Source organism: Mirounga angustirostris, unplaced genomic scaffold (assembly GCF_029215605.1).
Source record: "Mirounga angustirostris isolate CCGP_5_RB_7025 unplaced genomic scaffold, mMirAng1.0.hap1 SCAF_5, whole genome shotgun sequence".
Taxonomy (NCBI): domain Eukaryota; kingdom Metazoa; phylum Chordata; class Mammalia; order Carnivora; family Phocidae; genus Mirounga; species Mirounga angustirostris.
Window position 1 is genome coordinate 14,674,981 of NW_026991713.1, and position 14,878 is coordinate 14,689,858.

At 41.1% G+C, this 14,878-nt stretch overlaps 1 protein-coding gene across 13 annotated transcripts in view; it reads left to right on the plus strand.

Annotated features, from left to right (window-relative positions):
• Positions 1–2,962: 2,962 nt before the first annotated feature.
• Positions 2,963–14,878, plus strand: part of PRDM4 (PR/SET domain 4) — a 54,397-nt gene continuing 42,481 nt past the window's right edge. For all 13 annotated transcript variants that reach the window (XR_010411356.1, XR_010411361.1, XR_006790557.3 and 10 more), the window contains exons 1-5: positions 2,963–3,128; positions 3,323–3,589; positions 7,594–7,727; positions 9,368–9,553; positions 11,020–11,814. Coding sequence is in view for 1 of the 13 variants with exons in the window: in XM_045872654.3 (XP_045728610.1) it covers positions 3,579–3,589; positions 7,594–7,727; positions 9,368–9,553; positions 11,020–11,814 (1,126 nt within the window). In the remaining 12 variants the exon portion in view is untranslated. The remainder of the gene's footprint in view (positions 3,129–3,322; positions 3,590–7,593; positions 7,728–9,367; positions 9,554–11,019; positions 11,815–14,878) is intronic.

The following is a 14,878-nucleotide window of genomic DNA, read 5'->3' on the forward strand; positions in this document are numbered from 1 at the left end:
TCTTATATACACTTATCTCTAAGTGTCACCCTTTGGGTGCAAACCAACATTTCTGTTTCAGTCATTTGAATACGTGGGTCCTAAAAGAACAGCTATACTCTTTATTTCTATTTGTCTGATTGGTCAGTAATTCTCCCATTGTTTTGATTGTTTTACTGGTCCCTTGGTGTCTCCTTAAAGTGGCAAGTCATCCTAAATCAGCTCCTTAGGTAACCTTTGGGCATTCATTTTTCTGTATGTCTCCAAGTAAAGCTGTATGTGAGTTAATAAGCATAGTTCAGGATTATGCCAGTTTAACTTTCATTTATTTATTTATTTTTAAAGATTTTATTTATTTATTTGAGAGAAAGAGAGCATGAGATGGGGGAGGGTCAGAGGGAGAAGCAGACTCCTTGCTGAGCAGGGAGCCCGAAGTGGGGCTCGATCCCAGGACTCTGGGATCAGGACCTGAGCCGAAGGCAAGTGCTTAACCGGCTGAGCCACCCAGGCACCCCTAACTTTAATTTATTAATCAAATATTTATTGAGCTCCTAGTATATGTCAGGTATTGTGCTATCTCATGTAGCATTAAATCAGATAGACATGGATCTTGTTCCCAAAACTTAAAATCTACTTGGCAAGACAGAAAATTAAACAATTAATTACAATAAAGATTAAGAATGATGAGAGAGCATACAGTGACCTACTCTAAATTGGCTTTTTGAGCATTTTTACATACAATAAAACTCACCAATTTCAGTGTACTGTTTGATGAATTTTGACAAATGTTTACAGTTGTGTAACCACTGCCATAATCAAGATAATTTTCATCACCCCTAAAAGCTTCCTCATGCCCCTTTGTAGGCAATCTCATCCCTTCTATTCATCCCCAACTCCTGACAATCACTTATCTGCTTTCTATTACTATAGTTTTGTCTTTTCTAGAATTTTATATAGTGGGCACACATAATATGTGTAGTCTTTTGTGTATGAAAGATGAGATTCATCCACATACCAATAGCTTGCTCCTTTTTATTGCAGAGTAGTATTCCACTATGTAAATATACTACAATTTGTTTATTCATTCACCAGTCGGGCTGTTTACAGTTTGGAACTATTACAAATAAAGTTTCTATGAGCATTTCGTACAAGTCTTTGTACATATGTTTTTATTTTCTCTTGGGTAGATACCTATGAATTTAATTACTGAATTGTATGGTATAAGAAATTGCTAAGTTGTTTTCTAAAGTGGCTGTAGCATTTTGCATTCCCACCAGCAAAGTGTGAGGGTTCCAGTTGTTTTGTATCTGCACCAACACTTGTTATAGTTAGTCTTTTAAACTTTGCCCACTCTAGTAGGTGCGTAATGTTACCTTATTGTGTTTTGATTTGCATTTCCCTAATAACTAATTATGTTGCTCATCTTTTTGTGTGCTTAATTGCCATCTATATATCATCTTTGGTCAAGTGGCTGCTCAAATATATTGCCCATTTAAAAAATGTGGGTTGTTTGACTCCTTATTATTGAATTTAAAGGGTTCTTTATATATTCCAGATTAAAGTCCTTTGTCAGATATTTGTTTTGCAAATATTTTATACCCATTTCTGGTTTAACTTTATTTTGTCAACAGTGTCTTTTCACGACAGAAAGTTTTAATTTTGATGAAGTTCAATTTGTCAATTTTGTAGTGGTTCTTGATTTTCGTGTCCTATCAGAGTTACAAAGATTTTCTCTTATATTTTCTTCTGTAGCTATTATAGTTTTAGGTCTTACATATTCTGTGTAATCATGATTTTTTTACACGATTTTTACATCTCTGAAATTAATAACATTGTTTGAAAAGAATAGACATGGAAAACTGGAGGGAAATTATTCAGCCCTTTATAAAACACACCATTATTCTCTAGGTCCCAGGTTTGAATTTGGTATTTTAGGAAATACTGTGTCTAATTTACTTGTGATATGACGACTTTCTTGATTTAGACTTCTATTTGTTATCAACACGAGAGCAAAACCAGTGTGACCTGTCAGTGTTCAGTGATTAGTTCCCTCATCTGGAATGTGCTTTCTTTTTATGAGAGGGGAAGGGAAACACCACTCTCACCTCTCATCCAAAACACTGTTTGTGCCTTTGCCCCTTTACCTGGGATTGAATTGCAAAACTCACAGTCTTCACTAGGCTACAAGCTGTTCAAGGTCAAGACCTAGGTCTTATTTTGTATTTCTGTTTGAGATGTAATTCAGTAACTGTTTTGTGAATGAAAGGAGGATTTCCTGGGTCTCTGCTGTTCTGCTGGTGTCTGGAAGGTACCAGGCAGTTTGTTATAATGTCCAGTCCTCACAAATTTGACTTTAGAGAAAAATGATCCCATCTCAGTATTCCTAGAGCTTAGCACGGTGCTTGCCATACAGGAGAGAAGAAGGGCAAAGAGATGAGGGGAAGAAAATTTGTACAAATCCCACTCCACCATTTATGACTCGAAGCAGGGAAGCTGGGCAACCTTCAGGTGTAACTTAAGGTGAAAACTATTCAAGATAGACTCCCAGTGCCTCCTGGGCAACAGCGCCAATATCTTTGGGCTAAGTCCCTTACTTGGAATCTTTGGGGCTTGCGTGGACCCACGATTCCCTAGTAGGAGAATGCTGAGAAGCCTGAAACCTTGAGTCTGAGGATTTAGGGGACTCAGAACCCATTTGCTACTTGCACATGAGCCCTGGTTGCCTAGCAACCCTGGGTCGATAGCTCGACGCTCGACGCAATCCGACCAGCCTGAGACGCAGCGCTCCCGGCGGAGCCTCTCGCAGCCAGGCAACCTCGGGCCCGGGTCCCCGGGGTGCGCACGCGCAGAAGGGGCTCGGCTGGGGGAGGGGCGCCGGAAGGCAGGCGCCGCTAGCGGGCCGGGACGGGGAGGGGCGCACGCACGAGGGGCGGAGCGGCGGGGCCCCGAGTGGCTGAGGAGCCGGAAACGCGCCTTGGAGGGTGCGGCCCTGAGGAGACGGCGGGCTGGGCCGGGCCGGGCGGGAAACGTTAGGCCGGCGGCCCCCGTGGCGCGGGGGCCGAGCGGGCGGGGAGGGCCCGAGGCGAGCTCTGCCCGGATGAGGAACAAAGCGGTGGGGCAGGCGCGCGCGCCCCCCGCGCGGCCGGCAGGTGGGCTGCACACGGGCCCGGCCGGGGTGGGGCGAGGGCGGCAGGGCCTGCGGGCCCCACGCCGGCGGGCTGGCGAGTCAGCCGGCCGCCCCTGGGAGGCGGTGTCCGCAGCGCCTGGGCTCTCCGGTGGCGAGGGGCCGGGGACTGCATCCTCCCCCGTTTTGGTGACCGCCCTTGTCCTCCCCCCTCCCCAGGTTGGGCAGCCCCCCTCCCGAAGCTTCTGGAGGAAAAGCCCCGGGTGTCCCCCGGCATGCCCCATCTCGCGGCGGGGTGCGCGGCCGCCGGCCCTCGGGACAAGTTGGGCGGCCCCGGGCGGCCCCGGGGCCGTATGGCCGCGTTCGGGCAGCGGTTGTAAGCAAGATGCGGTAGCACGTGACCCGGGAACGCAATCCCTGATGCCGGTTCCCCGCCACCCGTGTGTTCTTTTCTCTGACACTTGGCCCCAAGCAGATGCATCACAGGTGAGTGGCTTGGTGGGCTCCGCGCTGGTGACACCTTTGGAAAACATTTGGCAAGTGAGAGTTTGGAGTGCCTTTCTTTGGTTTTGGTGCCATGGGGGAAGGTTACAGGTGCGATTTGCAAATGGATATATGTCCCAAAAGGATCAAGAAATCCAGAAGCCAGAGTTGGGTTGCATATACTCTCATTCAACCAGATTTACTCCAAATGTGAATAGTTCCCATTAGCCACACATTGACTGTTGGCTCATTGACATTTCCCCTGTGCCTTTGAGTTATTTGAGCTTTTAATACCTTGATTTGAATTCCAGCGTGTATTTTAGCTTATCACCATGCTTCACCTTGAATTTTGCTGGTTTCCCTATGGCTCGGATAGTAATGTGGAGAAATTAAGTTCTTAATCTTGCAGGTAGAAATGATTAGTTTTGCAGATTTCCTGCTAATGTTTCAAGTACTTAATGATACCATGCCAGTACAGAAATACGCCAGATATAGTTGCATTTGGCTGTTCTTTTGGGGCAATTTCATAGGCTGTATGTTTAGGATGAGGAAGATGAAACGAATTCATTGAAGTTGCTCAGACTGTCCATTGCATTTTGTAAAGTAGCCGCTTTCAGTTAGCTTCTTAAATAGTCTAAGAGAAAGTTACAAGATTTCTAAGAAAAAAGTCATAAGATTAGCAACTGGCAAATGGTTTATTCCTAGGTCAGTTAGAAACACACACATAAAGCGTAGAAGTGTGAAAGAAATGATTTTACCAGGAATGAGTAGGGAAGAAGAGAGAGGTTGGTGTGATTTTGGCCCTTCTCCCAAGATTGCTTCCCAGAAACTCCTATGAGGAAGGTAGGTAGAATAGAATTGCACTTCGGAATGAGAGAGTCTTATGAGGATCATATTGTAAATTCCCTTCTGCTTTCTCTCTGTGAGATACTAGTTACCTTTGGTTTATGGCTGCTGAGGTCATCACATTTTAGTGACTCACGACAAAGCAGAAATCTGCTGAGCCTCTCACATTAAACTCTGGTTTGAACTGGTTTGAGAAGGCCTAGGAGTCAACCTAGAAACACCATTTTGATTTTTATCTGGAGATTAGGTACACAGATTAATATTCAGGAATTTTTATTTTTTTTTTATTTTTTATTTATTTATTTATTTTTAAAGATTTTTATTTATTTGACAGAGACAGATACAGCGAGAGAGGGAGCACAAGCAGGGGGAGTGGGAGAGGGAGAAGCAGGCCTCCCGCGGAGCAGGGAGCCCGATGCGGGGCTCGATCCCAGGACCCTGGGATCATGACCTGAGCCGAAGGCAGACGCTTAACGACTGAGCCACCCAGGTGCCCCAATATTCAGGAATTTTTAGAATGGGATTTGAAGCTATAGCCTTTTAGGTGTACTTTAAAAAATTATTGTAACCCATTTGTTTAACCCACTGCTCCAGTGGTTGTAGAGTTTTAGTTACATTTGTAGCTATAAAAAGTTACAGGAAAAGTCTGTTTTAAACTTGCAAAATTAAGTTAGCTATTGTTTTTTAGGCTATAAGGATTTTTTTGCATTCTTTTATAGCGTAATTAAATACTGTTATTAATGTGCTGTCCTTCGTCAGGTGTGCCTCATTTGTCGTACGCTTCTAGTTGCCTCTAGTGAGGATGAAAATGCGTTGCTCCATCCAAATCAAATATTTCAGAGTGCCTATTCTCTGCTGTTGGCCTTGTTCATTTTATTAATGTCTGAGAGTTTAGTTTTATGAGATACCTGGCCTGGGGTAGATTAAAGCCTGTGGATGTAGAATAATGCAGGAACAGGTCTACGTGGGACTTTAAACACAACCCACAATATAAATACACAGATCCTAATTATTGGAACTGAGTAAAAGGCAAAATGGTTCTTTTAGTGTAATTGTCTTTCTAATTGTAGTTAAGAGCTTGAGTTTCTTTTTAAAAATTTTTTATTGTAAGGGCGCCTGCGTGGCTCAGTTGGTTAAGTGTCTGCCTTCGGCTCAGGTCATGAACTCACGGTCCTGGGATCCAGCCCTGCATCAGGCTCCCTGCTTAGCAGAGAGCCTGCTTCACCCTCTCCCTCTGTGGGACCTCTCCCTCTATGGGGACCCTCCCCCCCCCCCCCGCTTGTGCTCTCTCTCAAATAAATAAACAAAATCTTTAAAAAAATTTTATTGTAGTTGACATAAAATGTTATGTTAATTTCAGGTGTTGACATACAATGTTCTATTAGTTTCAAGTGCACAACATAGTGATTCGATTTAGGTTTCTTAAATTGGCAGACCTGGATTTAAATTCCAACTCTGCCACTTGTTATATAATCTGGGGTTAAATTTCTTAGCCTCTCTGAGTCTGTTTTCTCATCTCTAAAATGGGATCAAGAATAATACCTACCTCACAGCAGTTATAAGGATTAGGTGAAATAGTTACATGTAAATCACTTAGGTCAGTGCCTTACACATACAGTAAGGGAGTAATAAGTGTGAGCTATTATTATTTTCAGGTTTACTGATAGCTGGTACTGCCATTTTTCAGATTACAACCTATTTAGGTTTTCTTTCGCTGCTCAGAAATATGTAGATCCATTTGATTCCTCCTCTCCTTTACTCCTCCCATGTAGATAGACATACACAGAAGAACTTGCATTACTGTTCCCTATACTTATTCTCAATATAGGATTGGCGGTCTTTTTTTTTTTTTTTTTAAGATTTTTATTTATTTATTAGAGAGAGAGATCACGAGCAGGGGGGAGGGTAGAGGGAAAAGCAGACTCCCCGCTGAGCAGGGAGCCTGATGCGGGGCTTGATCCCAGGACGCTGAGATCACGACCTGAGCTGAAGTCAGATGCTTAACCGACTGAGCCACCCAGGCACCCCTTTTTTTTTTTTTTTTTAAGATTTTATTTATTTGAGAGAGCGCGCGGGCGCTCACACACAAACTCTAGCACTAGCAGGGGGAGGGGCAGAAGAAGAGAGAAGGAGACTCCCCACTGAGCAGGGAGCCAGACTCAGGGCTGCAGGGCTCTATCGCAGGACCCTGAGATCATGACCTGAGCTGAAGGCAGACACTTAAAGGACTGAGCCACCCAGGTGCCCTGGGATTGGAGGTCTTTAGTAACATTTGGATAACATGTTGGCTAGTCTCTTGAAATTATAATGCTTATAATATGGCAGTCTCTAAATTCTGATATAGGAACTAATAGTTATTGATAGCCTCCAATACCTGACAAAAATGGTCTGTAGATTTGAAAAGAAAAAAAAAAAGGTTTGCTGTATCGAGAAACTTTTTGGCAGTGTTTTGCAGCATGATCGGTGCTCTTCTACTTAATTGCTAGGATTTGGGGCATATGACATGTCCTCTTTGACCTGGTTTCCTCATTTACTTTATTTTGAAGAATTGGTGAGACAATGTGAAATAAATTTTTATAAAGTATGTATCAAAGCTTACATAATGAACCTTGCTATATGGCAGATATTATTAAGATTTTTATACAGAGTTTTAATAAAATTTAACCCATGGAGGAAATACGGTGCTTCTTTACACCGTTAATAATCTAATTCAGACCCAGTATCACTGTAAGTCTTAGTAAAAAAATTAGTAAAAATGCTTTCGAGTGAAACTCTACAGAAGTCTGGTTTGAAGTAATAGGCCATTTGAAGAAAATACTGTGAAAGAGAAAACTTGGATGGTTAAAAAACAAACTCTTATTGCCATGTGCTCTAAGGATTGCAGTTTGCTTCAGGCAGTGTGCATAAGGTTTGGAACAAAGTGCACCTGAGTTAAATCCTATTTCTGCTTTGTGACATTGACTGAGTTAAGGTCTCTGAATCCCAGTTTCCTTATCAGTAGAAAGAATAGGACACTGTCTCAGAGAGCTGTGAGCATAAAAATGAAGTAGTAGTTGGTCAGCTCCCATTTCCCTACCCCCATTGTTTCAGGTTCTTCAGTAACTTAAATGGAATCACTAATGTGAGATTTTTCCTAATTGGTTGTGTGTGCTCTTTCTTAGGATGAATGAAATGAACCTGAGCCCAGTGGGGATGGAGCAGCTGACTTCATCCTCTGTGAGCAATGCCTTGCCAGTCTCAGGGAGTCATCTAGGGTTGGCTGCTTCACCCACTCACAATGCCATTCCTGCCCCAGGTCAGTAGTAAGGGAGAGCGACTGAATTTCAACACTTAATTGCATGATCAATTCTCAGTGGAGTCTAAAGGGAGAAAGAGTGTAAAGGAGAAGCCAAGCAGGTCTGAACTGCAGTTCCACGTGTGTCAGCCTCATGGAAGAAATGTTTTTTGTGGACCACTGGAGTACTAGTGGATAGGAGTAGCAGTTTTTTCTGATTAGTCCTCCTGTGGGCTTGGTGGCCTTTAGAGATGTAGTTGACTTGGCATTTTATCTAGGTTTATCCATTCATCTGGTTCATACCCTTGGTACTCTGTCCCTGGGTTAATAGAAGAGAATGAAAGTTATTCTAACTGTTCCAGAAAATAAGAGCAATTGAGCTTTATTTTTTTTTTATTATATCTGAAACTGGCAACAGCTGCAAATGCACCAGGCTTAGAATTCAAAGAGGAGGCACCAAAGATGGAGCTCCTATATGGGACTCCCATGGGCCTCAGTATTCAGAGAGGAATACTATAGAAAAAGCTCATTTCCCCCCATCACTGTACTTGTAAAACCTTTTTATTTGCTTTCTTTTCTTTTTCTTTCGAAATAGAGACAAGCTATTGATTCTTAATGATCTATGACGTTGTAATGTATTGGGCTTTCTTTATCAAAATTAGAGTTAATGCTGACATTTGGCTGGTTCATTCAGTGGAGCATGTGACTCTTGATCTCAGGGTTGTAAGTTTGAGCCCCATGTTGGATGTGGAGATTACTTAACAATAAGATTTAAAGTTTAAGATTTAAATCTTTAAGTTGTTTAAATAGTTCTCTGTAGGGAACTACCTGCTTAATTACTAAAATGCAGCAGCTAAATAAATTCATCTAAACTAGGGTCTCCACATTCCTTTCAGTGTCCACAAAAGAAATTAAAAAAAATTTTATTAGTAGTTAACTCATTTGATTATCTCTTAGGCATTCCTTTTAATGAACACTCTTGTTATGGGGGAAAAGCATACTAAAAAATATTGCCACTGGCAAAAATAATGCAAATCAGCACTGCTCAAGTTAGTATTCATTGTTATACTTAGGCATGTAAGAGTCACTTCTACACCTTGCAGGTATAATCCAAGGTAGATATAATCTAAAGCTTAAATTTTTTAAATCACGAAATATAGCACATACACAAAAACACAGCACATATACATTTAACTTCCAAGTATAAGCATATTTATGAATTTTTAAAAAGTAAAACATTCTCACCATATAAAATGGGAAATACAAATAAAAAAGTAAAAAAAAATTCATAATATCATTACTCAGAGACCACTCCTGTGAACTTTGGTGTTTTTTCCCACTTTATCTCTATGTGATTTGTTCTCTTAAATTGTATTTAAATTAGGTTTTTAATTGTAATTAAATGTTTTGATACTTAAAAGCAATACAGACAACTGGAAGATCAACTTGACCATTTTAAAACTAACTTGAGAACTACCTTTAAGACATATTTGTGAATATCTGCACAATACTATCTGTCTGGGGATATAAAGGGCTATTAGGTGAGATTTTTTTTTCCCCATATGCAGAAACCTTCCTGAGAGCTTAGCTAGTGATTATAGTGAGAGTTTTTAAGTACTTACTTTCTTTTAATTGAGGAAAAAAAACCATTTTTTTTGTAGGCCTGCCAGTGGCAATTCCAAACCTGGGTCCCTCCCTGAGCTCTTTGCCTTCTGCTTTGTCTCTGATGCTCCCAATGGGTATTGGGGATCGAGGGGTGATGTGCGGGTTGCCCGAAAGAAACTACACCCTACCTCCACCACCTTACCCCCACCTGGAGAGCAGTTACTTCAGAACCATTCTACCTGGTAAGTATTATGGTTATTTGGGACATTAGAAGAAAGAATAGAGCCTCCTCTTAACCTCCCTACTTGAAAACTTGAATAACACTTTTTTCTGTTTGTCAGTTTTGGATCTTAATCTCTAGGTGGGAAAAAAAAATATATATTTTTGTACCTTTCCTCTTAGAATGTACAGATAACACTATTAATATAGCAGTTTGACTAGGCTTAATTTCTTAATGGCACATAAACAGTTTTTCTCCTTTTTCCTCCAGTATTTCCTTGGTTCAATTTTTATAATTCTGTAGTTGTAATTCTTGTCAACCACATGTCCTGCTAGTAGTGGCATTGTTTACTATAAATTAAAGGTTTTTTTTTTTAAGTTTAATGATTTTTTTATTCTAAGTGTGTATTTATTTTACAAAATTTAGCAAATAGAACCACTCATAGTCCCATCATCCATCTTTTTGGTGTACTTCCTTCCTGCCTTTTATCTTGGTGTATAGAATTTTTACTATTTTTCATAATTAAGACTATACTGTCTATATGATTGTGTATCTTCACTTTTTTCTGCTTTGTATTTTTCTGTATTTTTAAGTAGTTATTTTCTGTAACTGCTGCATGGTGTTCATAATTATTCTTTTTAATGCTGTATTACAGTCTACTGAATGAATATTCCATGGTTTATTTATATATCAATCTTTATTGTTGGACAGTTTGGTTTTTCTAGGTTCTTGTTACTGTTACAGGAATGACTTTGTGTATAATATCTGTAAAATGCATTTAGGGAAGATTATCCTAAGTGGAATTTCTTGTGCAAGAGCATATGAATATTTTTGGGGTTCTTAATGTATATACTTTCCAAAGAAGTTTTAGTAATTTACACTCCCACTGGCAATGCAGCAAGTGCCATTTCAGCACATCCTTATAAGCATGTGTATTCAAATATTTCTTAATAAAGCAGATTCAGTTGTGACTTTGGTTTTGAATACAACCAAAGTGCTGTGACAGTTTAATAATTAAAACTTAGTTATATTTAAATTTTCTTAATTAAATTTTTCATGTGGAAGATCTACATTTAAATCATTTTACCTTTTAACTTTTATAGAACAAATTTCAGCATCTTGGGTCTCAGGAATTCCAACTATGTATATGTTAATATCATTTAAATGTTTAATTTCCAGTGACTTCAAAGGAACATAGCTACTCTTTTACAGTTTCTCAGTTTCACAGGGAAAACTGAATTATGGTATATGTGTGTTGCTATTTATAAAGTATATATATCAATTTAACCAAATAAGGAGGTAGAAGATTATTTTATGGTCTACTTATGTTGCTATTTTTATAAAGTATATATATCAGTTAAACCAAAGAAGTAGGTAAGAGATTAATTTAGTTATATTTGTAAGGAATATAGTTTCTAGCCTTTGGAATTCCTTATATTTAACGATGTACTAAAAAGTCTCTGATATCTCATCTTTTCCTTTTCTCAGGCATTTTATCTTATTTAGCTGACAGACCACCTCCTCAGTATATCCACCCTAACTCTCTAAATGTTGATGGTAATACGGCATTATCTATTGCCAATAACGCTTCAGCTCTAGATCCCTATCAGTCCAGTGGAAATGTTGGATTAGAACCAGGCATTGTTTCAATAGACTCTCGCTCTGTGAACACCCATGGTGCCCAAAGTCTTCACCCCAGTGATGGCCATGAGGTGGCCTTGGACACAACAATCACTATGGAGAACGTCTCTAGGGTTGCCAGCCCAATCTCTACAGATGGAATGGCAGAAGAACTTACAATGGACGGTGTTGCAGGCGAGCATTCCCAAATCCCAAATGGCTCCAGAAGTCATGAACCTCTGTCTGTGGATTCTGTGAGCAACAACCTTGCAGCAGACACTGTAGGACATGGTGGTGTGATACCCATTCACGGGAATGGCCTGGAGCTCCCTGTGGTCATGGAGACAGACCACATTGCAAGTCGGGTCAACGGGATGTCTGACAGTGCCCTCAGTGACTCCATTCACCCCGTGGCCATGAGCACCAACTCCGTAAGCGTGGCACTCTCTACCTCACACAACCTCGCCTCCCTAGAATCTGTTTCCCTCCATGAAGTTGGCCTAAGCCTAGAGCCTGTGGCTGTCTCCTCTATCACCCAGGAGGTCGCTCTGGGGACAGGTCATGTAGATGTGTCTTCGGACAGCCTTTCTTTTGTGCCGCCTGCACTGCAAATGGAAGACTCCGATTCAAACAAGGAAAACATGGCGGCTTTGTTCACCGTTTGTGAGTGTGCCCAGCCTTTTTCTGTTGGGAGTATTGCTAGCTAGGGCCACCATCTCTAACAGATATAGTCACGAAGTCCGGCGTTAAGGGAGTACAGACAGAAACTAGGCTGTGGGATTTTTCTTTGTGTGTTGTCCTTCATGCTAATGTGCCTTTTCCTCAAGTAAGCCAGATGACATACGGACATTTTGTTGGTTCTTACAGGGTTCTGAAGTAAGGAAACTAGTCGTTTCTTTCTGTGTTTTACACATAAGGTCAGCCCAATGGTATTCGAGATATTTCCCTGGGTTTCAGAGATAGAGTCATTATAGAAGTAAACTTCAGTGAGGTGTTCTGTGTGTCATGCCATGTGCTTTTTCAACATAAGACAGATTTATTAGATCATGTGTATTTTTTTTATCCCAATGGAAAAATGTAGGAAGATACAAATGCAGTTTTTATTTTTGCTCAGAATGCATATAAATTAGTGTAGTTGGGCATGTAAAAGTTCTTTTTATGGGGCAACAATAACAAAAAGCAATATAAAAACTGTTGATTTGTTGGTGTCACTACATGCTTCATTCAAGCAACGTGTTGAGTGCCTACTCTATGCCAGCCTCTGTGCTAGATGCAGGGTAGAAAATAGTCTGCAGGAGAGGACACATGCCTTTAAAGAGCTTATAGTCTGATGGGAAGCATAGGCAGGTAAACAAGCTGTTGCAATATAGTATGATAAGTGGGAAGATGGGATTAAGTGCAAAGTCTAAAAGAGCCGGAGGGGGAGCATCTAACCAGACCATGGAAGGAATATGGGAAGACTTACCAGGGGAGGCAGTGCATATGTTAGCACAGACCTGAAGGACAAAAAAGATGTTGTCAGCTGAGTATCAGGAAGAACAGTGTCCCAGACAGGAGTTGGCACCCGTAAGTGCCTAGAACTAAAAGAATTTTGTGTGGTTCAGAATTGCTGAAGTATAATATGGGGGTGATGAGAAAGAAGTAGGAGCCAGAACACAGAGGGTCTTCTAAGACCAGTCAAGGGTCTTAAGGTGTGAGGTTTGGGATGGGGCTCTTTGCAGTGTGAGGCAAGTAGATGCCATAATTTAAGTGGAAGGTGATTTTCTAACCTAGAGTAGAGGTAATGATGATGAGGAAAGTGGGGAATATTTACAGAGAACTTAGTAGAGCTTGCCAGTGGGTTGAAGTTGGGGGAGGGAAGGGTTAAGGAGATATCCTTGGTTTCTGGCATGGGAAACTAGGTGGATAGTGGTACCACACTTTCGGATAATGAATGGTGGAGGAGGACTGCCGTTTGTTTGTTTTTGAGGAGTGATGGTGAGTCTGGTTTCAGACATGTTGATTTCAGTGTCTATAAAATACCCAGGAGAGATGTTTAATGAGAATTTTAATCTGGAGCACAGAGATCTGTCTGCAAATATTCAGGGATCCTGAGCATTAAAACATTAATCATAGCCATGGAAGTGGAGTGAAATTATCTCCTAGTGAGAGTGGAATGTAAGAGGCTAGGGATGGGGCGCCTGGGTGGCTCAGTTGGTTAAGCGCCTTCGGCTCAGGTCATGATCCTGGAGTCCCGGGATCGAGTCCCGCATCGGGCTCCCTGCTCGGCAGGGAGTCTGCTTCTCCCTCTGACCCTCCTCCCTCTCATGCTCTCTGTCTCTCATTCTCTCTGTCTCAAATAAATAAATAAAATCTTTAAAAAAAAAAAAAAAAAGAGGCTAGGGATGCTAAGACACAGTAGTAGCGGAAGAGCTTCCAAAGTAGACTGAACAGGAGGGTCAGAAAAGTAGGCCAGAGCTTCTGGTGCCTCAGAAGCCAAGCAGTGAGGAGAACTTTTATGTTAATCTTTTGAAATCTGAAAGTTAAAATTTTAAAATATTTTAATTTAGGAATGTGATTAATGTAGCCTCATTAACTTAGCAGAAGAGGTGGCCTAAAGTCTGTTGATCCTATTTTAAGTGGGCATGTGGAACCTCTTGCTCCTATGTGTGTTTTTTAAAAAATGAGATATGTTGGGGTGCCTCGGTGGCTCAGTTGGTTAAACGTCTGCCTTCAGCTCAGGTCATGATCTCAGGGTCCTGGGATCGAGTCCTGCATTGGGCTCCCTGCTCAGCGGGGAGTCTGCTTCTCCCTGTCTCTGCTCATGCTCTTTCTCTCTGTTTCTCTCAAATAAATAAAATCTTAAAAAAAAATTTAAAAAATGAAACAATTCACATATACATTTTAAAGTGTACAATTTAGGAGTTTTTAGTATATTGACAAGGTTGTTGCAAGCAGCACCACTATCTAACTCCAAAATGTTTTTATCACCCCATAAAGATACCCCACTAGCAGTCTCTCATCATTCCCGCCCTTCTAACCCCCTCCCTCCCCACAACCATCCTCAGGTAACCCTAATCTACTTTCTGTAGATTCACCTCTTCTGGACACTTCATATAATGGAAGCATACCACATGTGGCTTTCTGTGTCTTCTTTACCTTAGCATAATGTTGTCCTGGCTCATTCATGTTGTAGCAGGTGTTAGTACTTCATTCCTCTTTAGGATTGAATACTACCCTGTGTGTGGCTGTACCACATTTTGTTTATCCACCTTTCATTCATGAACATTTGGTTGTTTCTCCGTTGGCTATTAGGAATAATGCCGCTATGAACATTCATGTACAAGTTTTTGTGTGAACATGTTTTTAAGTCTCTTGGATATATATTTCGGAGTGGAATTGCTCCTGTGTTTAACTTCTTGAGGAACTGCTTTTCTGAAGTGGTTGCATCATTTTGAATTCCCAGCATCAGTGTGTGAGTGTTCCAGTTTCTCCACATCTTCTGAACATTTTCTATTATAGCCGTCTTACCGGCTATGGAGTGGGTGTGAAGTAGCATCTCATGGTGGTTTAAATTTGCATTTCCTAGGTGACAAGGATGTTGAACCTCTACATGTTCTCATTGGCCATTTGTGTATTTTTGGAGAAACCGCTAAGCATTTTTGGCAGTATGGAATCTGAATCTCCTTTGGAGATTTAGCATGGTTTGTTATTAAGAGCATTGGAGAATTGGGCGCCTGGGTGGCTC